Genomic DNA, 23,920 nt, shown 5'->3' with positions numbered 1-23,920 from the left:
CAGAGAATGTCTTTGTCAGTGTGTTCGTCGCCACTATGTCGGCAGACAAGCGGAATTAGCCTAGTCAATGGAATCAGTGTGTGTGTGAACCTGCTGCATGTCCTGTAGTGGGTGTGGGAAGGATTGAAGCAGGTTTCTCTGTCTGGCTGGCTGCTTGTCTGTCTGCTTGTCTGCCTGCTTGTCTGCCTGCATGCTGCATGGCTGAGTGTGATGACAACAGACCAGTGTTTATCGTTAACAAAAATAGGGAATAAAATATTCGTCAAACACCTATTTTTCATGAGACTATAACTGTCTAAATAGACCCAGAAAACTACCACTAAACGTAAATGATTTTTTATTTGAGTTGATTAAAATGAGACGAGACAACATTCCTCTGAGTAAAATCTAGAGCACGTAGTTGTCTACAGTGGGAAGGACACGGCACACATCCTAGCCTATATCAGCTGGTGAGCTGCAGGGGAGCAAGCAATGTGGGCAGACAGGCTCCGCCTCCAATTATACACATCGCGCAGGTGACTGTCTTGCTTCCCCGTAGCAACCAGTCACCACCAACGTTCTAGTTAGACACCCTTTGCCTGGTTTAAGAAACACAAGCTGCTTTAAGAAGTTAAAAACAATAGCAGCCTTTAGTTTAAATGAACATGCCAGCTATATTTTTCTCTCCCTTCAGTATAGAAAAGTCTCACTCAACCCCCGCACATTCCCCACTGCATTTCATAGCCAGGTTCTGTAGCCAACGTACTTGCCAAGTCTCCCTCTTTTCCTCAGAGAAAACAGCTTGATTCTAGCCATTACTGTTCAAAAGATATTACCTATAATACAGCCGCTATGTTTTTTTCTTTCTATTATGCATTGGCGGTCTTATATTCATAAAGTATATCGCGGGCTGTTTTAAAACTTAGCTACTTGCGGACCGGACCGTTAACCATTGGTTTAGGCTACACCTTGTTCAGTCAAGTTACCTCATTAACTAGATATAGCTAACAACCTGTGGCGCGTTCAGCAGGATGCAATGTTTTGGAACGTTCAGATAGAAATATGCTATGTAGAACAAACATGCCTCTGACATGTTGAATAAGGAATAACGTTGGCTCTAGTCATTGAATTTCTATCTGCAACGTTCAAGAACGTTTTGCAACTGAACATGGCCCTGGTAACATTACCAGTAGCCTATATGCAAATATTTGGTGGTACAGAAAGAAAGAAAAATGGATAGCAAACATTTTATTGACTAAATCACTCTTGCCACTACACTTTATCTTACTGCTTAACTTTATTTTGAGTTCATGTGGACCCAGTGACTCAGACATGGGGACTCGGACTGGAACACAGGGGACTTGGGACTCGATTTAGACTTGAGATTTAGTGACTCGACTACATCACTGGGCGAAACAGTCATTAGCTCCCGTTCAAAGTCAGTAGCCCCAATTCTCCTTTTAGGCATCAATGAACGTTGATAACGATGTCAGTGACAAGACGAGTGATGGAGGTGTAACCCATACTACTTCTCTAATACTTTACTGCATCATCTGGTGATTGTGCCTCTCTCTCTGTCTCCTCTCTCTCTCTCTCTGTCTCCTCTCTCTCTCTCTCTGTCTCCTCTCTCTCTCCTCTCTCTCTCTCTCTCTCTCTCTCTCTCTCTCTCTCTCTCTCTCTGTCTCCTCTGTCTCTGTCTCCTCTCTCTCGCTCTCTGTCTTCTCGCTCTCTGTCTTCTCGGTCTCGGTCTCCTCGCTCTCTGTCTTCTCTGTCTCCTCGCTCTCTGTCTCCTCGCTCTCTGTCTTCTCGCTCTCTGTCTCCTCGCTCTCTGTCTTCTCGCTCTCTGTCTCCTCTCTCGCTCTCTGTCTTCTCGCTCTCTGTCTTCTCGGTCGCCTCTCTCTCGCTCTCTGTCTCCTCGCTCTCTGTCTCCTCACTCTGTCTTCTCGCTCTCTGTCTCCTCGCTCTCGCTCTGTCTCCTCGCTCTCGCTCTGTCTCCTCGCTCTCGCTCTGTCTCCTCGCTCTCGCTCTGTCTCCTCGCTCTCGCTCTGTCTCCTCGCTCTCGCTCTGTCTCCTCGCGCTCTGTCTTCTCGCTCTCGGTCTCCTCTCTCTCACTCTCTGTCTCCTCTCTCTCGCTCTGTCTCCTCTCTCTCCTCTCTCCTCTCTCCTCTCTCTATCTCCTCCTCTCTGTATCCTCTTTCTCGCGCTCTCCTTTCTCTCTCTCTCTGTCTCTCTCGCTCTCTCTCTGTCTCTCTGTCTTTCTCTCTGTCTCTCTGTCTTTTTCTCTATCTCTCTCTCTCTCCTTTCACTCTGTCTGTCTCTCTCTTGCTCTCACTTGAGTGTGTTTGTTTTGTATGTAATGTGTAATATCTATGTTGGCTGAATTAGGAATTTACATGGACAGATAATTGTTATATATTCTTATGTTTGTAATATTTCTGCTGTTGGGAAGAGAATAGGATGTTATGCAGAAAAGTATGTTGGTAGGACAAGGCTATGTATTGTGTGTGTCAGTGATGTATGTTTACTATAGGTTAATGAGGCAATACAAATGCGATGTGACTAAAATGAAAGGATATTTAGTTGACTAAAATGGCCCACTGATTTTGTCATTTTGACAATAACTAAACTAAATCATTATTCAAATGACAAAAAATGTGACTAAGACTTAATATTTTAGTCAAAATGACTGATACTATACTAAATCAAAAAAATTAGTTTCAAAATGAGCAACAGTCATTTAGACCTCCCACCCTCGTCCTGGGGTAAGGGGTATCTATCTCTGTAGCCTTTACAGTACAATGCCAAACCCCACCCTCGTCCTGGGGTAAGGGATATCTATCTCTGTAGCCTGTACAGTACAATGCCAAACCCCACCCTCGTCCTGGGGTAAGGGGTATCTATCTCTGTAGCCTGTACAGTACAATGCCAAACCCCACCCTCGTCCTGGGGTAAGGGATATCTTTCTCTGTAGCCTGTACAGTACAATGCCAAACCCCACCCTCGTCCTGGGGTAAGGGATATCTATCTCTGTAGCCTGTACAGTACAATGCCAAACCCCACCCTCGTCCTGGGGTAAGGGATATCTTTCTCTGTAGCCTGTACAGTACAATGCCAAACCCCACCCTCGTCCTGGGGTAAGGGATATCTATCTCTGTAGCCTGTACAGTACAATGCCAAACCCCACCCTCGTCCTGGGGTAAGGGATATCTATCTCTGTAGCCTGTACAGTAAAATGCCAAACCCCACCCTCGTCCTGGGGTAAGGGATATCTATCTCTGTAGCCTGTACAGTACAATGCCAAACCCCACCCTCGTCCTGGGGTAAGGGATATCTTTCTCTGTAGCCTGTACAGTACAATGCCAAACCCCACCCTCGTCCCGGGGTAAGGGATATCTATCTCTGTAGCCTGTACAGTACAATGCCAAACCCCACCCTCGTCCTGGGGTAAGGGATATCTATCTCTGTAGCCTGTACAGTACAATGCCAAACCCCACCCTCGTCCTGGGGTAAGGGATATCTTTCTCTGTAGCCTGTACAGTACAATGCCAAACCCCACCCTCGTCCTGGGGTAAGGGATATCTATCTCTGTAGCCTGTACAGTACAATGCCAAACCCCACCCTCGTCCTGGGGTAAGGGATATCTATCTCTGTAGCCTGTACAGTACAATGCCAAACCCCACCCTCGTCCTGGGGTAAGGGATATCTATCTCTGTAGCCTGTACAGTACAATGCCAAACCCCACCCTCGTCCTGGGGTAAGGGATATCTATCTCTGTAGCCTGTACAGTACAATGCCAAACCCCACCCTCGTCCTGGGGTAAGGGATATCTATCTCTGTAGCCTGTACAGTACAATGCCAAACCCCACCCTCGTCCTGGGGTAAGGGATATCTATCTCTGTAGCCTGTACAGTACAATGCCAAACCCCACCCTCGTCCTGGGGTAAGGGATATCTATCTCTGTAGCCTGTACAGTACAATGCCAAACCCCACCCTCGTCCTGGGGTAAGGGATATCTATCTCTGTAGCCTGTACAGTACAATGCCAAACCCCACCCTCGTCCTGGGGTAAGGGATATCTATCTCTGTAGCCTGTACAGTACAATGCCAAACCCCACCCTCGTCCTGGGGTAAGGGATATCTATCTCTGTAGCCTGTACAGTACAATGCCAAACCCCACCCTACTCCAGGAGTGATATTTACACTGCATTCTGAAAGGATTCAGACCCCTTGACCTTTTCCACATTTTGTTATGTTACTATTCCAAAATGGATTACATTGTCATTTTTTCCTCATCAATCTACTCACAATACCTCATTATGACAAACCTTAAAATGGTTTTTAGAACATTTTGCAAATGTATAATAAAAAAGAAAAAAAGAAAGAAGTATTCAGACCCTTTACTCAGTACTTTGTTGAAGCACCTTTGGCAGTGATTACAGCCTCGAGTCTTCTTGGGTATGACGCTACAAGCTTCGCACACCTGTATTTGGGGAGTTTCTCCCATTCTTCTCTGCAGATCCTCTCAAGCTCTGTCAGGTTGGATGTTTAGCGTCGCTGCACAGCTATTTTCAGGTCTCTCCAGAGATGTTTGATCGGGTTCAAGTCCGGGCTCTGGCTGGGCCACTCAACGACATTCAGAGACTTGTCCCGAAGACTTGTCTGCTCTCTCCCCCTTTGCTCTCTCTCTTTTTCCCTCTGTTCTCTCTCTCCCCTCTGTTCTCTCTCTCCCCTCTGTTCTCTCTCTCCCCTCTGTTCTCTCTCTCTCCCCTCTGTTCTCTCTCTCTCCCCTCTGTTCTCTCTCTCTCCCCTCTGTTCTCTCTCTCTCCCCTCTGTTCTCTCTCCCCTCTGTTCTCTCTCCCCTCTGTTCTCTCTCTCTCTCCCCTCTGTTCTCTCTCTCTCTCCCCTCTGTTCTCTCTCTCTCTCCCCTCTGTGCTCTCTCTCTCTCTCCCTCTGTTCTCTCTCTCTCTCCCCTCTGTTCTCTCTCTCTCTCCCCTCTGTTCTCTCTCTCTCTCCCCTCTGTTCTCTCTCTCTCCCCTCTGCTCTCTCTCTCTCTCTCTCTCTCTCCCTCTCTCCCCCTCTGTTCTCTCTCTCTCCCCTCTGCTCTCTCTCTCTCTCTCTCTCTCTCTCCCTCTCTCCCCCTCTGTTCTCTCTCTCTCCCCTCTGTTCTCTCTCTCTCTCCCCTCTGTTCTCTCTCTCTCTCCCCTCTGTTCTCTCTCTCTCCCCTCTGCTCTCTCTCTCTCTCTCTCTCTCTCTCCCTCTCTCCCCCTCTGTTCTCTCTCTCTCTCCCCTCTGTTCTCTCTCTCTCTCCCCTCTGTTCTCTCTCTCTCTCCCCTCTGTTCTCTCTCTCTCTCCCCTCTGTTCTCTCTCTCTCTCCCCTCTGTTCTCTCTCTCTCTCCCCTCTGTTCTCTCTCTCTCTCCCCTCTGTTCTCTCTCTCTCCCCTCTCTCTCTCTCCCCTCTGTTCTCTCTCTCTCTCCCCTCTGTTCTCTCTCTCTCTCCCCTCTGTTCTCTCTCTCTCTCCCCTCTGTTCTCTCTCTCTCTCTCCCCTCTGTTCTCTCTCTCTCTCCCCTCTGTTCTCTCTCTCTCTCCCCTCTGTTCTCTCTCTCTCTCCCCTCTGTTCTCTCTCTCTCTCCCCTCTGTTCTCTCTCTCTCTCCCCTCTGTTCTCTCTCTCCCCTCTGTTCTCTCTCTCTCCCCTCTGTTCTCTCTCTCTCCCCTCTGTTCTCTCTCTCTCCCCTCTGTTCTCTCTCCCCTCTGTTCTCTCTCCCCTCTGTTCTCTCTCTCTCTCCCCTCTGTTCTCTCTCTCTCTCTCCCCTCTGTTCTCTCTCTCTCTCCCTCTGTTCTCTCTCTCTCTCTCTCTCTCTCTCTCTCTCTCCCTCTCTCCCCCTCTGTTCTCTCTCTCTCCCCCTCTGTTCTCTCTCTCTCCCCTCTGCTCTCTCTCTCTCTCTCTCCCTGTCTCCCCCTCTGTTCTCTCTCTCTCCCCTCTGTTCTCTCTCTCTCTCCCCTCTGTTCTCTCTCTCTCTCCCCTCTGTTCTCTCTCTCTCCCCTCTTCTCTCTCTCTCCCTCTCTCCCCCTCTGTTCTCTCTCTCTCTCCCCTCTGTTCTCTCTCTCTCTCCCCTCTGTTCTCTCTCTCTCTCCCCTCTGTTCTCTCTCTCTCTCCCCTCTGTTCTCTCTCTCTCTCCCCTCTGTTCTCTCTCTCTCTCCCCTCTGTTCTCTCTCTCTCTCCCCTCTGTTCTCTCTCTCTCTCCCCTCTGTTCTCTCTCCCCTCTGTTCTCTCTCCCCTCTGTTCTCTCTCTCTCTCCCCTCTGTTCTCTCTCTCTCTCCCCTCTGTTCTCTCTCTCTCTCCCCTCTGTTCTCTCTCTCTCTCTCCCCTCTGTTCTCTCTCTCTCTATCTCTCCTTTCTCTTTCTCTCTCTCCCTCCCCTCTGCTCTCTTTTTTCCCTCTGCTCTCTTTTTTCCCTCTGCTCTCTTTTTTCCCTCTCTCTCTCTCGCTCTCTCTCGCTCTCTCTCTCTCTCCGTCTGCTCTCTCCCTTTAATCTCTCTGCTCTCTCTCCCTCTTTCCCTCTGCTCTCTCTCTGCTCTCTCAATTGAAGGTTGAATTGAAGGTTGAATCTTTATTGGCATTGGATGCAATGTTTTGGAACGTTCAGATAGAAATATGCTATGTAGAACAAACATGCCTCTGACATGTTGAATAAGGAATAACGTTGGCTCTAGTCATTGAATTTCTATCTGCAACGTTCAAGAACGTTTTGCAACTGAACATGGCCCTGGTAACATTACCAGTAGCCTATATGCAAATATTTGGTGGTACAGAAAGAAAGAAAAATGGATAGCAAACATTTTATTGACTAAATCACTCTTGCCACTACACTTTATCTTACTGCTTAACTTTATTTTGAGTTCATGTGGACCCAGTGACTCAGACATGGGGACTCGGACTGGAACACAGGGGACTTGGGACTCGATTTAGACTTGAGATTTAGTGACTCGACTACATCACTGGGCGAAACAGTCATTAGCTCCCGTTCAAAGTCAGTAGCCCCAATTCTCCTTTTAGGCATCAATGAACGTTGATAACGATGTCAGTGACAAGACGAGTGATGGAGGTGTAACCCATACTACTTCTCTAATACTTTACTGCATCATCTGGTGATTGTGCCTCTCTCTCTGTCTCCTCTCTCTCTCTCTCTGTCTCCTCTCTCTCTCTCTCTGTCTCCTCTCTCTCTCCTCTCTCTCTCTCTCTCTCTCTCTCTCTCTCTCTCTCTGTCTCCTCTGTCTCCTCTGTCTCCTCTCTCTCGCTCTCTGTCTTCTCGCTCTCTGTCTTCTCGGTCTCGGTCTCCTCGCTCTCTGTCTTCTCTGTCTCCTCGCTCTCTGTCTCCTCGCTCTCTGTCTTCTCGCTCTCTGTCTCCTCGCTCTCTGTCTTCTCGCTCTCTGTCTCCTCTCTCGCTCTCTGTCTTCTCGCTCTCTGTCTTCTCGGTCGCCTCTCTCTCGCTCTCTGTCTCCTCGCTCTCTGTCTCCTCACTCTGTCTTCTCGCTCTCTGTCTCCTCGCTCTCGCTCTGTCTCCTCGCTCTCGCTCTGTCTCCTCGCTCTCGCTCTGTCTCCTCGCTCTCGCTCTGTCTCCTCGCGCTCTGTCTTCTCGCTCTCGGTCTCCTCTCTCTCACTCTCTGTCTCCTCTCTCTCGCTCTGTCTCCTCTCTCTCCTCTCTCCTCTCTCCTCTCTCTATCTCCTCCTCTCTGTATCCTCTTTCTCGCGCTCTCCTTTCTCTCTCTCTCTGTCTCTCTCGCTCTCTCTCTGTCTCTCTGTCTTTCTCTCTGTCTCTCTGTCTTTTTCTCTATCTCTCTCTCTCTCCTTTCACTCTGTCTGTCTCTCTCTTGCTCTCACTTGAGTGTGTTTGTTTTGTATGTAATGTGTAATATCTATGTTGGCTGAATTAGGAATTTACATGGACAGATAATTGTTATATATTCTTATGTTTGTAATATTTCTGCTGTTGGGAAGAGAATAGGATGTTATGCAGAAAAGTATGTTGGTAGGACAAGGCTATGTATTGTGTGTGTCAGTGATGTATGTTTACTATAGGTTAATGAGGCAATACAAATGCGATGTGACTAAAATGAAAGGATATTTAGTTGACTAAAATGGCCCACTGATTTTGTCATTTTGACAATAACTAAACTAAATCATTATTCAAATGACAAAAAATGTGACTAAGACTTAATATTTTAGTCAAAATGACTGATACTATACTAAATCAAAAAAATTTGTTTCAAAATGAGCAACAGTCATTTAGACCTCCCACCCTCGTCCTGGGGTAAGGGGTATCTATCTCTGTAGCCTTTACAGTACAATGCCAAACCCCACCCTCGTCCTGGGGTAAGGGATATCTATCTCTGTAGCCTGTACAGTACAATGCCAAACCCCACCCTCGTCCTGGGGTAAGGGGTATCTATCTCTGTAGCCTGTACAGTACAATGCCAAACCCCACCCTCGTCCTGGGGTAAGGGATATCTATCTCTGTAGCCTGTACAGTACAATGCCAAACCCCACCCTCGTCCTGGGGTAAGGGATATCTTTCTCTGTAGCCTGTACAGTACAATGCCAAACCCCACCCTCGTCCTGGGGTAAGGGATATCTATCTCTGTAGCCTGTACAGTACAATGCCAAACCCCACCCTCGTCCTGGGGTAAGGGATATCTATCTCTGTAGCCTGTACAGTAAAATGCCAAACCCCACCCTCGTCCTGGGGTAAGGGATATCTATCTCTGTAGCCTGTACAGTACAATGCCAAACCCCACCCTCGTCCTGGGGTAAGGGATATCTTTCTCTGTAGCCTGTACAGTACAATGCCAAACCCCACCCTCGTCCCGGGGTAAGGGATATCTATCTCTGTAGCCTGTACAGTACAATGCCAAACCCCACCCTCGTCCTGGGGTAAGGGATATCTATCTCTGTAGCCTGTACAGTACAATGCCAAACCCCACCCTCGTCCTGGGGTAAGGGATATCTTTCTCTGTAGCCTGTACAGTACAATGCCAAACCCCACCCTCGTCCTGGGGTAAGGGATATCTATCTCTGTAGCCTGTACAGTACAATGCCAAACCCCACCCTCGTCCTGGGGTAAGGGATATCTATCTCTGTAGCCTGTACAGTACAATGCCAAACCCCACCCTCGTCCTGGGGTAAGGGATATCTATCTCTGTAGCCTGTACAGTACAATGCCAAACCCCACCCTCGTCCTGGGGTAAGGGATATCTATCTCTGTAGCCTGTACAGTACAATGCCAAACCCCACCCTCGTCCTGGGGTAAGGGATATCTATCTCTGTAGCCTGTACAGTACAATGCCAAACCCCACCCTCGTCCTGGGGTAAGGGATATCTATCTCTGTAGCCTGTACAGTACAATGCCAAACCCCACCCTCGTCCTGGGGTAAGGGATATCTATCTCTGTAGCCTGTACAGTACAATGCCAAACCCCACCCTCGTCCTGGGGTAAGGGATATCTATCTCTGTAGCCTGTACAGTACAATGCCAAACCCCACCCTCGTCCTGGGGTAAGGGATATCTATCTCTGTAGCCTGTACAGTACAATGCCAAACCCCACCCTACTCCAGGAGTGATATTTACACTGCATTCTGAAAGGATTCAGACCCCTTGACCTTTTCCACATTTTGTTATGTTACTATTCCAAAATGGATTACATTGTCATTTTTTCCTCATCAATCTACACACAATACCTCATTATGACAAACCTTAAAATGGTTTTTAGAACATTTTGCAAATGTATAATAAAAAAGAAAAAAAGAAAGAAGTATTCAGACCCTTTACTCAGTACTTTGTTGAAGCACCTTTGGCAGTGATTACAGCCTCGAGTCTTCTTGGGTATGACGCTACAAGCTTCGCACACCTGTATTTGGGGAGTTTCTCCCATTCTTCTCTGCAGATCCTCTCAAGCTCTGTCAGGTTGGATGTTTAGCGTCGCTGCACAGCTATTTTCAGGTCTCTCCAGAGATGTTTGATCGGGTTCAAGTCCGGGCTCTGGCTGGGCCACTCAACGACATTCAGAGACTTGTCCCGAAGACTTGTCTGCTCTCTCCCCCTTTGCTCTCTCTCTTTTTCCCTCTGTTCTCTCTCTCCCCTCTGTTCTCTCTCTCCCCTCTGTTCTCTCTCTCCCCTCTGTTCTCTCTCTCTCCCCTCTGTTCTCTCTCTCTCCCCTCTGTTCTCTCTCTCTCCCCTCTGTTCTCTCTCTCTCCCCTCTGTTCTCTCTCTCTCCCCTCTGTTCTCTCTCTCTCCCCTCTGTTCTCTCTCCCCTCTGTTCTCTCTCTCTCTCCCCTCTGTTCTCTCTCTCTCTCCCCTCTGTGCTCTCTCTCTATCTCCCCTCTGTTCTCTCTCTCTCTCCCCTCTGTTTCTCTCTCTCTCTCCCCTCTGTTCTCTCTCTCTCTCCCCTCTGTTCTCTCTCTCTCCCCTCTGCTCTCTCTCTCTCTCTCTCTCTCTCCCTCTCTCCCCCTCTGTTCTCTCTCTCTCCCCTCTGCTCTCTCTCTCTCTCTCTCTCTCTCTCCCTCTCTTCCCCTCTGTTCTCTCTCTCTCCCCTCTGTTCTCTCTCTCTCTCCCCTCTGTTCTCTCTCTCTCTCCCCTCTGTTCTCTCTCTCTCCCCTCTGCTCTCTCTCTCTCTCTCTCTCCCTCTCTCCCCCTCTGTTCTCTCTCTCTCTCCCCTCTGTTCTCTCTCTCTCTCCCCTCTGTTCTCTCTCTCTCTCCCCTCTGTTCTCTCTCTCTCTCCCCTCTGTTCTCTCTCTCTCTCCCCTCTGTTCTCTCTCTCTCTCCCCTCTGTTCTCTCTCTCTCTCCCCTCTGTTCTCTCTCTCTCTCCCCTCTGTTCTCTCTCTCTCTCCCCTCTGTTCTCTCTCTCTCTCCCCTCTGTTCTCTCTCTCTCCCCTCTCTCTCTCTCTCCCCTCTCTCTCTCTCCCCTCTGTTCTCTCTCTCTCTCCCCTCTGTTCTCTCTCTCTCTCCCCTCTGTTCTCTCTCTCTCTCCCCTCTGTTCTCTCTCTCTCTCCCCTCTGTTCTCTCTCTCCCCTCTGTTCTCTCTCTCTCCCCTCTGTTCTCTCTCTCTCCCCTCTGTTCTCTCTCTCTCCCCTCTGTTCTCTCTCCCCTCTGTTCTCTCTCCCCTCTGTTCTCTCTCCCCTCTGTTCTCTCTCTCTCTCCCCTCTGTTCTCTCTCTCTCTCTCCCCTCTGTTCTCTCTCTCTCTCCCCTCTGTTCTCTCTCTCTCCCCTCTGTTCTCTCTCTCTCTCCCCTCTGTTCTCTCTCTCTCTCTCTCTCTCTCTCTCCCTCTCTCCCCCTCTGTCCTCTCTCTCTCCCCCTCTGTTCTCTCTCTCTCCCCTCTGCTCTCTCTCTCTCTCTCTCCTCTCTCCCCCTCTGTTCTCTCTCTCTCCCCTCTGTTCTCTCTCTCTCTCCCCTCTGTTCTCTCTCTCTCTCCCCTCTGTTCTCTCTCTCTCCCCTCTGCTCTCTCTCTCTCTCTCTCTCTCTCCCTCTCTCCCCCTCTGTTCTCTCTCTCTCTCCCCTCTGTTCTCTCTCTCTCTCCCCTCTGTTCTCTCTCTCTCTCCCCTCTGTTCTCTCTCTCTCTCCCCTCTGTTCTCTCTCTCTCTCCCCTCTGTTCTCTCTCCCCTCTGTTCTCTCTCTCTCTCCCCTCTGTTCTCTCTCTCTCTCCCCTCTGTTCTCTCTCTCTCTCCCCTCTGTTCTCTCTCTCTCTCCCCTCTGTTCTCTCTCTCTCTCCCCTCTGTTCTCTCTCTCTCTCCCCTCTGTTCTCTCTCTCTCTCCCCTCTGTTCTCTCTCTCTCTATCTCTCCTTTCTCTTTCTCTCTCTCCCTCCCCTCTGCTCTCTTTTTTCCCTCTGCTCTCTTTTTTCCCTCTGCTCTCTTTTTTCCCTCTCTCTCTCTCTCGCTCTCTCTCGCTCTCTCTCTCTCTCCGTCTGCTCTCTCCCTTTAATCTCTCTGCTCTCTCTCCCTCTTTCCCTCTGCTCTCTCTCTGCTCTCTCAATTGAACGTTGAATTGAAGGTAGAATCTTTATTGGCATGGGAAACATATGTTAACATTGCCAAAGCAAGTGAAGTAGATAATAAATAACAAAAATGAACTGTAAACATTACACTCACAAAACGTTCCAAAAGAATAAAGACATTTCAAATGTCATATTGTGCTCTCTCTCCCCTCTGCTCTCACTCCCTCCCCTCTGCTCTCACTCCCTCCCCTCTGCTCTCTTCTTTCCCTCTGCTCTCCCCTTTCTCTCCCTTTAATCTCTCTCTCTCTCTCTCCCTCTGCTCTCTCTCTTTCCCTCTGCTCTCTCCCTCTCTGTTCTCTCTCTCCCCTCTGTTCTCTCTCTCACTCTGCTCTCAATTCAATTCAATGTAAGGTCTTTATTGGCATGGGAAACATATGTTAACATTGTCAAAGCAAGTGAAGTAGATAATAAACAATAACAATTAACTGTAAACATTACACTCACAAAAAGTTCCAAAATAATATATTGTGCTCTCTCTCTCCTCTCTGTTCTCTCGCCCTCCCCTCCCCTCTGCTCTCTCTTTCCCTCTGCTCTCTCCCTCTCCCCTGCTCTCTCTTTCCCTCTGCTCTCTCTCTCTCCCTCCCCTCTGCTCTCCCATCTGCTCTCTCTCTCTTTCCCCTCTGCTCTCTCTCTCTTTCCCCTCTGCTCTCTCTCTCTTTCCCCTCTGCTCTCTCTCTCTTTCCCCTCTGCTCTCTCTCTCTCCCTCTGCTCTCTCTCTCTCTCTCCCTCTGATCTCTCTCTCTCTCTCTCCCTCTGCTCTCTCTCTCCGTCTGCTCTCTCCCTTTAATCTCTCTGCTCTCTCTCCCTCTTTCCCTCTGCTCTCTCTCTGCTCTGCTCTCTCTCCCTCTGCTCTCTCTCTCCCTCTGCTCTCTCTCTCCCTCTGCTCTCTCTCTCTCTCTCTCTCCCTCTGATCTCTCTCTCTCTCCCTCTCTCTCCCTCTCTCCCTCTGATCTCTCTCTCTCTCTCCCTCTGCTCTCTCTCTCTCTCCGTCTGCTCTCTCCCTTTAATCTCTCTGCTCTCTCTCCCTCTTTCCCTCTGCTCTCTCTCTGCTCTCTCCCTCTTTCCCTCTGCTCTCTCTCTGCTCTCTCCCTCTTTCCCTCTGCTCTCTCCTCTGCTTTCTCTCCTTCTCGCTCTCTCTCTCCCTCTGCTCTCTCCGTCCCTCTGCTCTCTCTCTCCCTCGCTCTGCTCTCTCACATACACTAACTCTCTCTCACACACTCTTTCTTAGTCTGTTCATCCTCTCTTCTCTCCTCTCTGCTCTATTTGCTCTCTGTCACTCTCTTCCTCTTTACACGAGCTGCTCTCTCTGTGCTCCCTCTCTTCTCTCTCTGTCTGTTCTCTGTGTCTCTACTATGGCCTTGTGCAGGTCAGTTCTCTAACCAGTGTAATGTTTCTTACCCCACAGCGACTGCACTGAGGACAAGGAGCTTGAGACCAAGGATGAATCCTGCGGTATGATATAGTTACTTATATCAATAACTGCACCGGATATCGAAGGCAAATGGGCTGCTTTATATTCTCTTACTTTTTACATTAAGCATTTGATAGTTTTGATGGTTAAACTTGGTCTCTATCAGCAGCAACAGTATATACCGTACCATGTTGCCATAGTACACAGCCACACTACAAACAGAACCACCTCAACATGCATCTGAGCATCATGAAAATGCCTATTCTTCTAAGTCCTGAGTTCCCTGCTATAGATTAAGAGTGGTTAGACTAGGAGACTTGGCGCTGTGTGTGTCTGTGCTGCTAGGAGGGGAATTCACCCACCGCCCACACATTCAGCAACACTGCCGCTCATTCATTAATCTATTCCCCCTGAGTCTCCCTGCTTATCTGTCTGTCAGCCCAGTGCCCCCTATGGGCTGTTCCCTAAAGGGCTGAGGCTCCAGGCTGTGTCAGGCCCAGACGCAGGCCCAGACGCAGGCCCAGCCAGCACAGTGTGGGTGGGAGCGTGGGAAACAGGCCTGGCCCACCACCAGTTTAGAGCAGAGGAAACGAGGGAAGCCGGGTTGAGATGGGATATTACTGTACTGAAGAGAGGACTGTCAGACAGAGAGACAACAGGGGGATAAATTGGGGGAGTCAAAGAAAGACACACAGTAGGTGTTTGAAAGATATAAAGAGGAGGATGATGATGATATCTCTTCTCTCCCCCTTCCAGGTTCTGTGCGTGTGGACCGGGGCCAGGCTCATAGGCTCCTCCTGGTGGTCAACTCGGAGCTCAGGGAGATGACCCCTGACCCACAGCACATGACCTTTGACCCCCAGCTCAGGTGCATGCTGCAGTGGGCGGCGGCCTCCATTGCAGACCTGCCAATGGTTCAGCTGGGTCATAGTGGCAGCTGGGACCTGCAGCAGGTGAGTGGCTTTAACCTTAACCCACAACCAAAGGATTACACACAGACACACAGACACACAGACAGACAGACAGACACAGACAGGTAGGTAGGTGCCTCATTACTGGTTCCTGCCTGCTGAGCTGTGTTCTGTTTGCCCTTCTAGCTGCCTGCGGTGGTCCAGAGGGTGAAGGAGAGGGAGTGGAGGGTGGGAGAGCTGCTCCAAGCCCTGCTGCGCTACTGTGAGGAAACCTTCACCCCACCCCAGTCTGAACCCAGAGAGGAGACACCCCAGGCGGGGAAAGCACTCCACCATACTCCCCTCTTCCAGTGGCTCCTGGAGCACGCCTAGGCTGACTGCACTTACCCTCACCTCTCGCTCCTCTCCCCTTCCTCCTCACCTCCCCTTCCTCCTCTCCTTTCTCCTCTCCCCTTCCTCCTCACCTCTCCCTCCTCACCTCTCCCTCCTCACCTCTCTCCTCTCTCCTCTCCCCTCCCTCCTCTCCCTCCTCACCTCTCCCCTCCCTCCTCTCCCTCCTCACCTCTACCCTCTCTCCTCTCCCTCCTCACCTCTACCCTCTCTCCTCTCCCCTCCCTCCCTCCTCACCTCTCCCTCCTCTCCTCTTCTCTCTCCTCACCCCGATGTGACTTACTGTACAGTATCTGTGAAGCCTGCCACATAGTGAGCACTACCTGGCCATGTTAAACTAAACCCTATGAAGATTCTCATCACTCTTCAGTGATGTGCAGCGTACCTGCCAAACCCCAAATCTAGCCGCCTCCTCGTACTGTGGATCCTGTCTCTTATAGGGCTGTACACCCATTCACCCAGAGGGCGCTATAAAAACAGCTTTCTTAATATTATCTATTGTGTTTGGGTGGGTGAGCGGGCCTGGGCATATTGTGTTTGGGTGGGTGAGCGGGCCTGGGCATATTGTGTTTGGGTGGGTGAGCGGGCCTGGGCATATTGTGTTTGGGTGGGTGAGCGGGCCTGGGCATATTGTGTTTGGGTGGATGAGCGGGCCTGGGCATATTGTGTTTGGGTGGGTGAGCGGGCCTGGGCATATTGTGTTTGGGTGGGTGAGCGGGCCTGGGCATATTGTGTTTGGGTGGGTGAGCGGGCCTGGGCATATTGTGTTTGGGTGGGTGAGCGGGCCTGGGCATATTGCGTGCCGTGACTGAAAGTAATTGTGTATTTTCTTCTCTTTGGTTTTGTTGTGGTTCTTTTTGTGTTTAATATTAGGCTGCATGTCACATGCGTTGACTAGTGTGCTATCGTTGACGACTGCCTTTCTGCTAAAGCCCTCTGACACCGTCATCGCACACAGCCACTCTTTCTCACATCATCTGGTGTGGGCCGAGGGAATCTGACCCCCGCAACTTCCCTCTCCTACCCCAACACAGAAACACTCCTGCTGTCAATTCACTTTAAGGGTGGTGAGGCTGGGCATTTCCACCAGCTGCCCCAGGCCTCTGCCTCCTTCTAGATGATACTACAACATGATGAAATGTTTGAGTGAGTGGCCCCATATCCTGTTACGGTTAACAGTAGAGTTAGTCAGTCAGTCAACCACAGCAGCGAACATTCACACAGGCCCAAAATAAATCTCTGGTGTTATTGTGACACTGTGATTGCTTGTATTATGAAGGGAATTTCAGACAATGTGAAATGATGTGGATATTGACCATACTGTGGCTTCTCTACACTGTAATATACATGGCCTGCCTGCGCATGTTGAACTGGTGAGTTTGCATGGCTGTTCTGCTTCTGACATCCCTGGACAAACGGACTGAGAACTTAACACTCACTATTGTGTTATGGAACTTCCCAGGAATGCATTAGCTTTGTGCTGTGATCCATTACAATCACTTACAATGTAATAAACAACATGTACGTACTCCTCAAATGGTTACATGCACTGTACTATAGCTAGTTCTGCACTGTACTATAGATATAGCTAGTTCTGCACTGTACTATAGCTAGTTCTGCACTGTACTATAGCTATAGCTAGTTCTGCACTGTACTATAGCTAGTTCTGCACTGTACTATAGCTATAGCTAGTTCTGCACTGTACTATAGCTAGTTCTGCACTGTACTATAGCTATAGCTAGTTCTGCACTGTACTATAGCTATAGCTAGTTCTGCACTGTACTATAGATATAGCTAGTTCTGCACTGTACTATAGCTATAGCTAGTTCTGCACTGTACTATAGCTAGTTCTGCACTGTACTATAGCTGTACCATCAGCAGAGCCTATTTCAGTGTTTACCATGGCCTGATCCTCATGCTCTTCATCACTTGAATATTATTATATTGAGATGCCTGTCAGTGAATGAGCCCTAATGACACTTCAGCTGTGCAATAGCCCCAATTAGAACTCCCTTACAGCACAGCTGTAGACTCCACGCTGTCAAACTCCCTTACAGCACAGCTGTAGACTCCACGCTGTCAAACTCCCTTACAGCACAGCTGTAGACTCCACATTGTCAAACTGCCTGACAGCACAGCTGTAGACTCCACATTGTCAAACTGCCTGACAGCACAGCTGTAGACTCCACGTTGTCAAACTGCCTGACAGCACAGCTGTAGACTCCACGCTGTCAAACTCCCTTACAGCACAGCTGTAGACTCCACGCTGTCAAACTCCCTTACAGCACAGCTGTAGACTCCACGCTGTCAAACTGCCTGACAGCACAGCTGTAGACTCCACGTTGTCAAACTGCCTGACAGCACAGCTGTAGACTCCACGCTGTCAAACTCCCTTACAGCACAGCTGTAGACTCCACATTGTCAAACTGCCTGACAGCACAGCTGTAGACTCCACGCTTTCAAACTGCCTGACAGCACAGCTGTAGACTCCACGTTGTCAAACTGCCTGACAGCACAGCTGTAGACTCCACGCTGTCAAACTCCCTTACAGCACAGCTGTAGACTCCACGCTGTCAAACTGCCTTACAGCACAGCTGTAGACTCCACGTTGTCAAACTGCCTGACAGCACAGCTGTAGACTCCACGCTGTCAAACTCCCTTACAGCACAGCTGTAGACTCCACATTGTCAAACTGCCTGACAGCACAGCTGTAGACTCCACGCTGTCAAACTCCCTTACAGCACAGCTGTCCACTCCACGTTGTCAAACTGCCTGACAGCACAGCTGTAGACTCCACGCTGTCAAACTGCCTGACAGCACAGCTGTAGACTCCACGTTGTCAAACTGCCTGACAGCACAGCTGTAGACTCCACGTTGTCAAACTGCCTGACAGCATACAGTACAGTAGGCCACTGCTGATGCCTTGTGTATTAACGCTGATTCTCTGTGCTGCCAAATGTTTCTGATCCATGTGAAATCTGAAAAATGTTTCACATACATTGTGTTTATAACCTTAACGTATTCGAACACTGTTAAGAATCAAAAGTACTTTAAAACTTGTATTAGAAAAAACACATTCCCGAAATGTCTAGGGCAAAATGTATTAAATGGGAGAAAATGTATGTAATTAAAGAGGGATATATGGGAGATGGGGAGAGAGAGAGTGCATATAGAGCCTATAAGAGTTTGCCAACTATGCCACAGTATAATAACACACAGTATCCAGATTTGTTTTCAGAGGGAGATTGTAAAATTAGTATTTGTTGAGTTGTGATTGTAAACATATAGACAGCTGATCGCTGTCGGTCCCTCCTGTATCTATCAATGTATTTAGTGTACCTGTACATTCCAATGCGCTCCTTCACAGGCCACCTGCCGCTATAATGTGTTATTTAAAGCTGAATGTGCGTCCGCAGAGAAATAACTCCATAGTATGAGATGTACTATCAGATAAGTCTATTTTGTTACTGTCATTGTTGCAGTTTTACTACCATCTTGTGCTGCACCGCAGAAGGCAAACTGTTTACTGGATCCTGTATTTTTCCTACTTTGTATAATTTTGCCAAATCAGATATTTAATGATAATTGAAGTTGTAACAGTGAGTACACTACTATTTGTTCCCTTCTAGTGACATCGCTAAATATTTCACACATTCTAAGCTTGACTGCAAAGCACTATATTTGTCATTGTTTAAGCTGTGTAACAATAAAGCTTTTTCATGTGCTCTGGTATTCCGATTCTGCCTAATTACCTACCTAGTACTACCTTTTCTTATGTGTTTGATGTAGCGAATGTTGTATCACAAATCATCAAGTTCACTTTCTTTAAGACTTGCCTTTGGTCTTGCGTACACCTGGCTGAGGTGTTTTGGGGTTCTTTTGGAGAGGGCTTTTTATCTGAACCGCCATTCAAACGAGCAGTCACTTGTTTCATCGTGTCTACAGTCAACAGTAGTACCGCATTAAACGGATCATCTCTAATTCTGAAAGGAAACAGTGTGATCACTTAACCAAGCCCTTCTGTTCCTAATAACTGTGCTACAGCGTGTGGTTATTCCTCCGTGCTGCCACACAGACAGCCATTGTTGGTACTGTATGTAATTACAGATGGTTTTCCTCCCATCGATACATCTGTAATTAGGCGTTAGTGTTCCAGCATAATGCTGAGGGCCTGTCAGCTTACTTTACTGCCCCAGAGGCCTGGGATGAATGGTAGCTAGTGTCTGTCTGTTTCTAATTGCAGGCTTATCGCTGTGATACAGGAGCTGTGGAATGTGACAGAGGCACATCTCTGCCAGTCCGAGGAGCATGGACTGTCACAGAGGCACATCTCTGCCAGTCCGAGGAGCATGGACTGTCACAGAGGCACATCTCTGCCAGTCCGAGGAGCATGGACTGTCACAGAGGCACATCTCTGCCAGTCCGAGGAGCATGGACTGTGACAGAGGCACATCTCTGTCAGTCCGAGGAGCATGGACTGTGACATCACACTGCAGTGAAGAGGATAGGGTGTGATTTGCTGACTTCCCTATCTTTATCATCATTTTCTGTCAGCACCTCATGTTTTAGGGTGTGAACTCTTGTTTGATCATGGGCATCTGACCCAGGGCCTTAGCGGTGCATGTGGGGCAGCAGGTAGTCTAGTGGTTAGAGTGTTGGGCCAGTAACCCAAAGGTTGCTAGATCAAATCCCCGAGCTGACATGGTAAATATCTGTCGTTCTACCCCTAAACAAGGCAGTAAACACACTGTTCCTAGGCTGTCATTGTAAATAAGAATTTGTTCTTAACTGACTTGCCTAGTTAAATATAGGTAAAAAATAAATAAATGTGGAACCAACTGAGCCAATGGAACCACAAAGTTTAGACCCCCCCCCCCCGACCATCCGCTCAAGAAAAAGGTAATGATCCCTGTTCTAAGGTGTGTGCTTAGTATTCCATTATTTATATAATTGACATCCGACTTGTTATCAGGGTGTGACTGGTGTGGTCTGACATCAGCTTGGCCCCGGCCTGGAATCCCCCCCTGGGTCGGACATGATTCAACAGCCCATTGACATCACTTCCCTCCCTACACCAACAAACGGCTGGGTTGTTGGGAGAGACCACTGGAGAGGAGAAGGAGGGGTGTTTGAGTCAGGCCTGTGGAATCCATGACATAGGCTCAGGGCTTTGTGTCTGAGGGGAACTCCAGCTACATCATCTATTCTACACCAGGCCTCTGTTTACCCTCGCCCTGTTCAACAAAATACTGTTTTTCTACTGTCCTTTTCTTGTGTGGGTAGATTTTTTTGTCTTGATAATTCTGTGTGGGTGTTTTGTTAATTGGGGGACTCAGAGGCACATCTGGGGAGTTTGTGGATGACCTGAAGGAATAACGTGGCAGACCACATTGGATGCATTTTCTGCCAGTCAAATAGATGTATATCCTTGCTGTGTTTAATAAATCTACCCTATGAAAGACTTCTAAAGGTTTTATGGTAAACAGAGCACTTCTCTTATGTAACAGCTTCATAGCCGTGATCAGCTGGGGCCACGTTTCAGGAACTTCTCTATTGTTTTTACACTGTCATCATCTAGTTTCTATAAAAACTTTTATTGATGGCGTGATACATTACATCATACATAGTGACATGAGTATCCTGGTGCTGAAAGTCTTTAATCCTGATGGAGCAGAGATGAAACCTCCCACTGAGAGATCTCTGAGTAACCACTCATCTGTCAACACATGAAGAGAATACTGCTCACCATTTCTCACTGTTAGTATCTGTCTATCAGTGAGAGCATACGTTTATCCAGGAGGACTGTTTAGTAGCCTACAGAGTGGCTAGTCGTCGTGGGAAGTCTTCAGAGTTCAGAGAGTGCATCCACGCTCATGACGGCAGTGAGTGCGTGTGCGTTATATGTGTGTGTTGTGTTTGTGGACAGGGCAGTTGTGCAGCGGAAATCTCGACGGACATGACCTGACCCTGGTTACAATGGAAACCAAACAGCCAACACCGAGGGGGAAAGAGGGAGAGAGACGAGAGAAAGGAAACAGAGAGGGAGATAAGAGGTCTGGTCAGAGGAGCAGCTGACTCATTTTATGTGAGGAGGAGGGAATGACGAGAAAAAGTGTTTATCCCAATATGAAGGGATGAGAAGAGAAAGAGAAGACATTTGGCGGAGGGGAAATGTCTAAGTCAAGTGGGCCTGCTCGTGTTTTCCCCTGACCATGAAGCCCATGTTTTGACTAGGGTGATTGAAAACAGCAGATTGGTCATGGTAACTAGTGGTATATGGATCCGTCTTAGAAGAGGGATAATAATTCAGATTGACTCAGAGCCGCTGCACAACATCTCCCAGCTGTCGTCCACTCAGGTTGTTTTCCACAGTATGAAACTAAACCCAGAGACAGTTGAGATTTGGGTCAACACTGAACACTCACTACTGATGAATAGAGAGTGTTGCTTAATAACCTAATAACAAACTGTATGTTCCTTTCCTCTGATCTACCTACACAGTATGCCCCAATGACACAATGTCTGACTCTGTGTGTGTGTGTGTGTGTGCTAAATTTGTGTTTTTGTTTCAAAAAGGGAAACACCTCAACACCTCACCTTTTTCCATGACTTCAAGGCACCCTCACATTCCCTGCACATCCCACACACAAACCTGGTGCATTACACACACGTCACGGTCGTCTCATATCTCCGGGGCTGTGGTGTTTGAATCGACCACAGAGAGGAAAGAGAGGTTAGGTTTGGGAGGGAGATCCTCAGATGACTGGAGACGTCCAACATTGATGTCATTGTTGATCCTGCCTTTAGTGTTGTTCCTCCCAGCTCTGTCAGGCAGCTTACTCCAGTGGAGCTGGAACTTGACCTGGCCTGGCACCAGACATCCTATTGTAGGAATTCATGTTTCACCACAGAGATGTGGTTTGGAGATGAACAGCAAAAAGGAGGTCATCCAAAAATCTACAAACATGCAGAACATGCCTCCTCACATCCCTCCAGTCAGTTACAACCTCTCACATGTCTTTCCCGGTCTCTCTCTCTCTCTGTTTTCTCTCTCTCTCTCTGTTTCTCTCTCACAGTTCACACAGAGCAACAGGAGTTCTGTCATAAGCTTTTGTAATATGTCAGGTAATGACAACTGACGGAACACATGATGACAGGCAGTAGTTTAGATTGATGTTTGCTGTAGTTGCTGTAGCTAATGGGTTCACTATTGTTAGCGTTACAGTTGAAGTACAGTGTGACCATCAATCCACCCAGGCAGGAAACCAGAGGGTAGAGAGGGATGAAACAGGGAGATAGAGAGGGGTGAAACAGGGAGATAGAGAGGGGTGAAACAGGGAGATAGAGAGGGGTGAAACAGGGAGATAGAGAGGGGTGAAACAGGGAGATAGAGAGGGGTGAAACAGGGAGATGGAGAGAAGGGCGAAACAAGGAGATAGAGAGGGGTGAAACAGGGAGATAGAGAGGGGTGAAACAGGGAGATAGAGAGGGGTGAAACAGGGAGATAGAGAGGGGTGAAACAGGGAGATAGAGAGGGGTGAAACAGGGAGATAGAGAGGGGTGAAACAGGGAGATAGAGAGGGGTGAAACAGGGAGATAGAGAGGGGTGAAACAGGGAGATAGAGAGGGATGAAACAGGGAGATAGAGAGGGGTGAAACAGGGAGATAGAGAGGGGTGAAACAGGGAGATAGAGAGGGGTGAAACAGGGAGATGGAGAGAAGGGCGAAACAAGGAGATAGAGAGGGGTGAAACAGGGAGATAGAGAGGGGTGAAACAGGGAGATAGAGAGGGGTGAAACAGGGAGATAGAGAGGGGTGAAACAGGGAGATAGAGAGAGGGGTGAAACATGGAGATAGAGAGGGGCGAAACAGGGAGATGGAGACAGGGCTGGAGCAGGGAGATGGAGAGAGGGGTGATGCAGGGAGATAGAAAGGGGTGAAACAGGGAGATGGAGAGAGTGGTGAAACAGGGAGATAGAGGGGTGAAACAGGGAGATGGAGAGAGGGGTGAACAGGGAGATAGAGAGGGATGAAACAGGGAGATAGAGAGGGGTGAAACTGAGATAGAGAGGGGTGAAACAGGGATATGGGGTGAGGGAATAGTAAATTGGAGAGATGAAGAGGCAGATGAAAGAAGTGATGTAATGCAGGGGTCCTGGTGAAGCAGAGGCAGACTGTGTGTTTAGGTCCTGCTGGGATCACAGAGGAGATTATGTTTACCACACACACACATGGACAGCACTACGTCAGTGGGATAATTAGAGGCTGGGCAGCCCTCAGACCCACAGCATGCTTCAGCTGAGATGCATTTCTCTTGGTGTGTTTGTGCAGGCGCGTACACGTGTGTGGTACTAAAAACTCAGTTTTCCCAACCAGGGGTCGTTCAGAGGGCACACACAGTCGCTCCACACACCCACACCCTAATGGGAGTCATAATCATGGCATGGCATGGCGTGGCACTGCCCTGTGCGTGTTGACACGATGTGTCCCACGGTAGGAAACTTTAGCAGCAGCATTAATACTGGGAACCATCATTAGTAAATAAACAGTGAATGTGATTCTGCTGCCATGTTTGTATCTCCCACCAGTTGACTGTGTTTACCCCCACAACCCATTACTGTCTGCTTTAATAATGTGCTGTGCTCACCCCGACTCACCCACTCATAAACCCGCCCAAAAACGGAATCTATATTGGCCTAAAAAACAGGAATATCCCTACTTAGACTTATATTTCTCCAATCTCCTTTTCAAATGTTTAGTTTTGATTAAACCACTGACCAATGTGAACTGAGATGTGGACGGAGTGTGTGTGTTGAAGGAGTGGGGGTTCACTGTATATTTCTAGTTGCTAAGGAGGTTGCTATGTAATAAGCCAGGAGACAGGAGAATGAGACCTTTGGTGGGGTCCGTCTACGTGTGTGTGCCTTCTGCACAGTGTGTGTGTGTGTGTGGTCCATCTACGTGTGTGTGCCCTCTGCAAAGTGTGTGTGTGTGTGTGTGTGTGTGTGTGTGTGTGTGTGTGTGTGTGTGTGTGTGTGTGTGTGTGTGTGTGTGTGTGTGTGTGTGTGTGTGTGTGTGTGTGTGTGTGTGTGTGTGTGTGTAATGGCAGACTAGGGATGAACTTGTTACCACAGAGGATGTGGGAGACAGGGGAGAGACAGACAATACACAACTCTGCATGTCG

At 48.6% G+C, this 23,920-nt stretch overlaps 1 protein-coding gene across 2 annotated transcripts in view; it reads left to right on the top strand.

Moving 5' to 3' along the window:
• akap11 (A kinase (PRKA) anchor protein 11) overlaps positions 1-18,461 on the top strand; it is a 31,695-nt gene extending 13,234 nt beyond the window's left edge. For both annotated transcript variants that reach the window (XM_071341295.1, XM_071341293.1), the window contains 3 exons: positions 13,430-13,476; positions 14,192-14,388; positions 14,533-18,461. In XM_071341295.1, coding sequence (XP_071197396.1) covers positions 13,430-13,476; positions 14,192-14,388; positions 14,533-14,718 — 430 coding nt within the window. In that variant the 3' untranslated portion in view covers positions 14,719-18,461. The remainder of the gene's footprint in view (positions 1-13,429; positions 13,477-14,191; positions 14,389-14,532) is intronic.
• Positions 18,462-23,920: the final 5,459 nt, after the last annotated feature.

The sequence above is a fragment of the Salvelinus alpinus genome, chromosome 14, assembly GCF_045679555.1.
Source record: "Salvelinus alpinus chromosome 14, SLU_Salpinus.1, whole genome shotgun sequence".
In the NCBI taxonomy this organism is placed as follows: Eukaryota; Metazoa; Chordata; class Actinopteri; order Salmoniformes; family Salmonidae; genus Salvelinus; species Salvelinus alpinus.
This window is presented reverse-complemented; position numbering and strand designations above follow the sequence as displayed.